Below are 7,866 nucleotides of genomic sequence, written 5' to 3'. Positions count from 1 at the left end.
TAAAGAGACCGCATCCTGGCGATGTCACCGAGCCCAATGAACCAGTCGCTGTCAGCCCCCGGCGTTTTATAGGGTGGCGCTGTGGCGGATGGCGTTGAACCGGCAGCGACGTGCTGTGCTACCGATGCGGAAATGTTCGATAAGAATTCGGCAACACGTGGATGGTTGGAACATGTTTGGCTGGGAGAAGGCCCTCGGCAGTGTGGAGCAGGCAGCGCAGATAGCAGCGGTAGCATCTGAACATACAAAAGGAACGGACGATAAAGAGACCGCATCCTGGCGATGTCTCCGAGCCCAATGAACCAGTCGCTGTCAGCCCCCGGCGTTTTATAGGGTGGCGGATGGCGTTGAACCGGCAGCGACGTGCTGTGCTACCGATGCAGAAATGTTCGATAAGAATTCGGCAACACGTGGCTGGTTGGAACATGTTTGGCAGGGAGAAGGCCCTCGGTAGTGTGGAGCAGGCAGCGCAGATAGCAGCGGTAGCATCTGAACATACGAAAGGACCGGACGATAAAGAGACCGCATCCTGGCGATGTCACCGAGCCCAATGAACCAGTCGCTGTCAGCCCCCGGCGTTTTATAGGATGGCGCTGTGGCGGTTGGCGTTGAACCGGCAGCGACGTGCTGTGCTACCGATGCAGAAATGTTCGATAAGAATTCGGCAACACGTGGCTGGTTGGAACATGTTTGGCAGGGAGAAGGCCCTCGGTAGTGTGGAGCAGGCAGCGCAGGTAGCAGCGGTAGCATCTGAACATACGAAAGGACCGGACGATAAAGAGACCGCATCCTGGCGATGTCACCGAGTCCAATGAACCAGTCGCTGTCAGCCTCCGGCGTTTTATAGGGTTGAGCTGTGGCGGATGGCGTTGAACCGGCAGCGACGTGCTGTGCTACCGATGCAGAAATGTTCGATAAGAATTCGGCAACACGTGGCTGGTTGGAACATGTTTGGCTGGGAGAAGGCCCTCGGTAGTCTGGAGCAGGCAGCGCAGATAGCAGCGGTAGCATCTGAACATACGAAAGGACCGGACGATAAAGAGACCGCATCCTGGCGATGTCACCGAGCCCAATGAACCAGTCGCTGTCAGCCCCCGGCGTTTTATAGGGTGGCGCTGTGGCGGATGGCGTTGAACCGGCAGCGACGTGCTGTGCTACCGATGCGGAAATGTTCGATAAGAATTCGGCAACACGTGGATGGTTGGAACATGTTTGGCTGGGAGAAGGCCCTCGGCAGTGTGGAGCAGGCAGCGCAGATAGCAGCGGTAGCATCTGAACATACAAGAGGAACGGACGATAAAGAGACCGCATCCTGGCGATGTCTCCGAGCCCAATGAACCAGTCGCTGTCAGCCCCCGGCGTTTTATAGGGTGGCGGATGGCGTTGAACCGGCAGCGACGTGCTGTGCTACCGATGCAGAAATGTTCGATAAGAATTCGGCAACACGTGGCGGGTTGGAACATGTTTGGCAGGGAGAAGGCCCTCGGTAGTGTGGAGCAGGCAGCGCAGATAGCAGCGGTAGCATCTGAACATACGAAAGGGCCGGACGATAAAGAGACCGCATCCTGGCGATGTCACCGAGCCCAATGAACCAGTCGCTGTCAGCCCCCGGCGTTTTATAGGATGGCGCTGTGGCGGTTGGCGTTGAACCGGCAGCGACGTGCTGTGCTACCGATGCAGAAATGTTCGATAAGAATTCGGCAACACGTGGCTGGTTGGAACATGTTTGGCAGGGAGAAGGCCCTCGGTAGTGTGGAGCAGGCAGCGCAGATAGCACCGGTAGCATATGAACATACGAAAGGAACGGACGATAAAGAGACCGCATCCTGGCGATGTCACCGAGCCCAATGAACCAGTCGCTGTCAGCCCCCGGCGTTTTATAGGGTGGCGCTGTGACGGATGGCGTTGAACCGGCAGCGACGTGCGGTGCTACCGATGCAGAAATGTTCGATAAGAATTCGGCAACACGTGGCTGGTTGGAACATGTTTGGCTGGGAGAAGGCCCTCGGTAGTGTGGAGCAGGCAGCGCAGATAGCAGCGGTAGCATCTGAACATACAAAAGGAACGGACGATAAAGAGACCGCATCCTGGCGATGTCACCGAGCCCAATGAACCAGTCGCTGTCAGCCCCCGGCGTTTTATAGGGTGGCGCTGTGGCGGATGGCGTTGAACCGGCAGCGACGTGCTGTGGTACCGATGCAGAAATGTTCGATAAGCATTCGGCAACACGTGGCTGGTTGGAACATGTTTGGCTGGGAGAAGGCCCTCGGTAGTGTGGAGCAGGCAGCGCAGATAGCAGCGGTAGCATCTGAACATACAAAAGGAACGGACGATAAGGAGACCGCATCCTGGCGATGTCACCGAGCCCAATGAACCAGTCGCTGTCAGCCCCCGGCGTTTTAGAGGGTGGCGCTGTGGCGGATGGCGTTGAACCGGCAGCGACGTGCTGTGCTACCGATGCAGAAATGTTCGATAAGAATTCGGCAACACGTGGCTGGTTGGAACATGTTTGGCTGGGAGAAGGCCCTCGGTAGTGTAGAGCAGCCAGCGCAGATAGCAGCGGTAGCATCTGAACATACAAAAGGAACGGACGGTAAAGAGACCGCATCCTGGCGATGTCACCGAGCCCAATGAACCAGTCGCTGTCAGCCCCCGGCGTTTTATAGGGTGGCGGACGGCGTTGAACCGGCAGCGACGTGCTGTGCTACCGAGGCAGAAATGTTCGATAAGAATTCGGCAACACGTGGCTGGTTGGAACATGTTTGGCTGGGAGAAGGCCCTCGGTAGTGTGGAGCAGGCAGCGCAGATAGCAGCGGTAGCATGTGAACATACAAAAGGAACGGACGATAAAGAGACCGCATCCTGGCGATGTCACCGAGCCCAATGAACCAGTCGCTGTCAGCCCCGGGCGTTTTATAGGGTGGCGCTGTGGCGGATGGCCTTGAACCGGCTGCGACGTGCTGTGCTACCGATGCAGAAATGTTCGATAAGAATTCGGCAACACGTGGCTGGTTGGAACATGTTTGGCTGGGAGAAGGCCCTCGGTAGTGTAGAGCAGGTAGCGCAGATAGCAGCGGTAGCATCTGAACATACAAAAGGAACGGACGATAAAGAGACCGCATCCTGGCGATGTCACCGAGCCCAATGAACCAGTCGCTGTCAGCCCCCGGCGTTTTATAGGGTGGCGCTGTGGCGGATGGCCTTGAACCGGCAGCGACGTGCTGTGCTACCGATGCAGAAATGTTCGATAAGAATTCGGCAACACGTGGCTGGTTGGAACATGTTTGGCTGGGAGAAGGCCCTCGGTAGTGTGGAGCAGGCAGCGCAGATAGCAGCGGTAGCATGTGAACATACAAAAGGAACGGACGATAAAGAGACTGTTGTGTGATAACAGTCAAGGTTAGCACCGGTATGTTATGGGCCACGCCCCCGCGCAGAAGGTAGATAAGCTGCCTGCTTTGCTGTGTGCGTGTCTTTTGTTGGCTGTGCCTCACTCATGCTGCTGCCGGGTCGAGCGCTCGGTATGAGCAGAATAAAAGTATGTTCTGCTGCTACGCACCGTCTCATGGATTAGACACAACATATTGGCGACGAGCTGGACGTACGACCCACCATCTCCGGAAAGAATTCTCAGGGCAGTACAGTAACAACTTCGAGGGATATGGCAACACGCATTGCTCAAGTAGGTTTCCTAGAGTCTTTTGATGAGTCTACTAGTGACTGGACAGCGTATGAAGAAAGACTTCAGTCCTATTTGAATGTCAACCGCATTGAGGATGACCACAAGGTAGACGCCGTCGTTAGTATTATCGGGCCAAAAACATACGCACTTTTGAAGTCTCTCACAAGCCCGGACGTTCCTTCAAAAAAGACTTTTAAAGAGATACTGCAGTTACTGCAGGAGCACTACGCCCCGAAGCCTTCTATCATTGGTGAGCGAGCGAAATTCCACCGACGTACTCAGCTAGACGGCGAAAGCATTAAGGATTTTGCTGCAGCGTTACGGAAGCTTGCTGAAACTTGTAATTTCGGCGCATTTTTGGACGAGTCCCTGAGGGACAGGTTTGTTTGTGGGCTACAGCGTGTGGAATTTCAAAGGGTCTTATTTACGGAAGACAAGAACCTAACATTTCAGAAGGCAATTGATAAGGCGCAAGCATTAGAAAGCGCGGCCCGTAATGCCACAGCTACGCATGCCAAAGAAGATAGTACGGAAGGACTGCTTAAGATGAAAGAATTTAATCAACCGGGAAAACTGTGTTTAAGGTGCGCATCCACCAAACACGCATCGCAAGCGTGCCCGTTCTTATCGGCAGTCTGTTTCCATTGTAAGAAGAAAGGCCATATCTCACGAGCTTGTAGGTTGCGAACGAGTACCCACGGCAGAGGCACAGGGAAGCGCACAACAAGGTCAATGCAAACGTTATCGGTGCCACTGCAGGAAGTCAAGGTCGGCGGACGCACGCCGTTGTTTGTTGAAGTGCAGATTAATGGGATACCCCTACGAATGGAGTTGGATACCGGCGCAGCGGTGTCTGTTGTTTCTTGCAAAGATTTTCAAGACCTGTTTCCTGCGCAGGCTCTCAGATCTACAGTTCTCAAGCTTAGGACATACACGGGACAGCTGGTGATCCCGAAGGGCGTCGTGGATGTCCAAGTAAAGTACAACAAGCAAGTAGCAACAGTTCCTTTCTACGTGGTAAACCAGCATGGACCGCCTCTTCTGGGAAGAGAGTGGTTGCAGCACCTCCTACTAGATTGGCCAGCGATTTGTGGCATCAAAGAACTCCGCAACTGTGGAACTCTCGAGTGCACGGACCGTCAGCAGGACCTCGGTACTCTCCTGGAGAAGTACAAGGCCATTTTTAACGACGAGCTCGGAACCATTAGAGGTGAGAAAGCACGCCTGTTCTTGAAAGAAGGTAGTCGCCCGCGGTTTGTGAAGGCTCGTAGTGTACCCGTTGCGTTGCTGCCAGCTGTTGAAAATGAGTTGAGGAAGCTGGAAGAATTGGGAATCATCGCCGCGACAACCACTAGTGAGTTCGCTACCCCGTTAGTGCCAGTGGTGAAGAAAGATGGAACAATTAGACTGTGCGGTGATTACAAGACAACGATTAATCCGCAGCTCGACATTGACCGTTACCCCCTACCCAGGGTAGACGAATTGCTCGTAACGATGGCTGGAGGACAGAAGTTTTCAAAAATCGATCTCCGTAGGGCGTATCAGCAGGTGGAAGTGTGCGAGGATTCAAAGAAATATTTAACGCTCAGTACGCACAAGGGTCTCTATCAAATGAACCGTCTTCCGTTCGGTATAGCGTCGGCACCGGGAATTTTTCAGCGCATTATGGACAACATATTGAAGGACTTGCCGAAGGTGTCGTGTTTTCTTGATGACATTTTGGTCACGGGCGCCTCATCAGATGAACATCTGGCTAATCTTGAAGCAGTGTTAAAAAGACTGAACGAACACGGTGTACGCGTGAAGCGTGAGAAGTGTGAATTTTTCAAAGACAGTCTGCAATATCTGGGTCATGTGATAAGTGCAGAAGGAGTACACACATCGCCGCTGAAAGTCAAAGCAATTGTGGACGCCCCGGAACCGAAGGATAAGCATCAGCTACGATCCCTTCTAGGACTCGTAAACTACTACGGAAAGTTCGTTCCGAAACTGGCGACCATTGCTTTTCCATTAAACAGACTTTTGTGCGACGACGTTAGCTGGCGCTGGGATAAAGCATGTGAGAACGCCTTCACGAAGATTAAGGAGCTCATCACGCAGGCACCGGTCCTAGTGCATTATGACCCGCGATTACCCTTGCAACTGGCGGCTGACGCGTCTGCTTATGGAGTGGGTGCGGTTCTTTCGCACACGTTAACGGACGGAACAGTGCGCCCTATAGCCTACGCATCACGAACTCTTACGCAGGCGGAACAAGGATATTCGCAACTTGAGCGCGAAGCGCTTGCGCTCATTTTCGCCGTGAAGAAATTTCACTATTATCTCTACGGGAGAGAGTTCACGCTAATAACAGACCACAAACCCTTGCAAACAATACTTGGACCGAAGACTGGCATTCCAGCTATTGCAGCAGCGAGGTTACAACGATGGGCAGTTTTTCTTTCCGCATATACATACGTGTTACAGTACAAGCAAGGAAGAAGTAACGTAGAAGCGGATTTCTTGTCAAGATTGCCGTTAAACTGCGATGAGCCAGCAGAAGAAGCGGATGTTGAAATGTTTTACGCATTACGTCTTGAAACGATGCCCATCAGAAGCAGAGATGTGGCTAGGGAAACGGACCGCGACCCGACGTTGCGTCGCGTCCGTGAGCTAATTCTCCTGGGATGGCCAGCCTGTGTTACAGACCCAGTTTTAAAGCCTTACTTTAACAGAAGAAATGAACTGACTGTGCATGAGGGCTGCATCATGTATGGGATGAGGGTGGTGATACCGCCGAAGTTGCAAGCGTCCATCTTCGACGAGCTACATGACGGCCATCAGGGGATAGTCAGAACCAAAGAGCTAGCCCGAAGTTACGCGTGGTGGCCTACCATAGACTCTGACATAGCGTTAAAAGTGTCCGCATGTCTTGAGTGTCAACAAGTGCAACACGCTCCGCCGAGAGCCCCGCTTCACCCGTGGTCTTGGCCAACAGCCCCATGGCGAAGACTTCACGCGGACTTCGCAGGACCCTTTAGAGGGCGCATGTTTTTCGTTATTGTAGACGCCCATTCGAAGTGGCCTGAGGTTTTTGTTATGCAGAAAACAACTGCTGAGTGTACCATTGACAAGTTGCATAACCTGTTCTGCAGATTCGGCATTCCGGATTCGTTTGTTACTGATAATGGTCAACCCTTTGTTTCTCGGGAATTTAAAGACTTTTTGCAACAAATGGGAGTGAGATCGGTAACCACAGCCCCTTATCATCCGAGCAGTAACGGTTTGGCCGAAAGGTTTGTGCAATCGCTTAAGTCAGCGCTTCGAAAGTGTGAAAATACATCACGACTGAATATCGCCTTGGACCGTTTCCTTCTTCAGTATCGGAATACGCCGCACGCAACGACAGGAGAAACGCCAGCTAGACTGTTGTTCGGACGGAACTTACGTTCCCGTCTAGATCTTGTAAAACCTTGTGTTGAACGTTCAATGCAACATAAACAGTTCGTGCGGTCTCCACATCGGCGTACTCCGAAACGAACCCTAAACGTTGGTGACATTGTGATGGCGCGTAATTTTCGGGGAGGGCAAAGGTGGTTACGTGGTGTGATCCTTAATCAGACTGGACCAGTTTCTTACAGAGTGCAGGTTAGCACACCGTACGGAACTTTACTGTGGCGGCGACATTTGGACCAACTACGAAGAGTTCCTGTTGCAAGTGGACACGCTTGGTTCGACGGCCCCGCCACCGATGATTCAACGGAAGTCTCCTCGGAGGCAGTGGTCCAGGGTTCCCCCCGACGGCACAACGAAGCCCCAGTTGTTCTCGACTGTCAAGGAACGCCTTCGCAAGGAACTTCTCAGCAAAGTGCCTCAGATGGAAGCGAACTTCCTAGACGATACCCCCTACGAGAACGACGCCCACCAGATCGTTTCCAGCCTTAGCTTTGCATTAGAGAGGGAAAAGTGTTGTGTGATAACAGTCAAGGTTAGCACCGGTATGTTATGGGCCACGCCCCCGCGCAGAAGGTAGATAAGCTGCCTGCTTTGCTGTGTGCGTGTCTTTTGTTGGCTGTGCCTCACTCATGCTGCTGCCGGGTCGAGCGCTCGGTATGAGCAGAATAAAAGTATGTTCTGCTGCTACGCACCGTCTCATGGATTAGACACAACAGTAAGTAAGTGAAGTACGTGAAAGCATATGTTTG

The 7,866-nt window shown here is 52.8% G+C and overlaps 1 protein-coding gene across 2 annotated transcripts; it reads left to right on the top strand.

Moving 5' to 3' along the window:
* The first annotated feature begins 3,448 nt into the window (after nt 1-3,448).
* LOC135376069 (uncharacterized protein K02A2.6-like) lies at nt 3,449-7,796 on the top strand. 2 transcript variants are annotated; one of them, XM_064608658.1, is made up of 2 exons: nt 3,449-4,892; nt 7,293-7,796. In XM_064608658.1, exons 1-2 carry the CDS (start codon nt 3,662-3,664, stop codon nt 7,604-7,606), a joined length of 1,545 nt encoding a protein of 514 aa, XP_064464728.1. In that variant the 5' UTR covers nt 3,449-3,661; the 3' UTR covers nt 7,607-7,796. The 2 variants fall into 2 exon arrangements, with proteins under 2 accessions (XP_064464728.1, XP_064464727.1); XM_064608657.1 differs by having other exon boundaries at nt 3,453-3,682; nt 4,580-7,796.
* The last annotated feature ends 70 nt before the right edge of the window (nt 7,797-7,866 follow it).

This window comes from Ornithodoros turicata, unplaced genomic scaffold, assembly GCF_037126465.1.
Source record: "Ornithodoros turicata isolate Travis unplaced genomic scaffold, ASM3712646v1 ctg00001007.1, whole genome shotgun sequence".
In the NCBI taxonomy this organism is placed as follows: domain Eukaryota; kingdom Metazoa; phylum Arthropoda; class Arachnida; order Ixodida; family Argasidae; genus Ornithodoros; species Ornithodoros turicata.
Note: the sequence above shows the minus strand (reverse complement) of the source record. Positions and strands in the feature narration are given on the sequence as shown.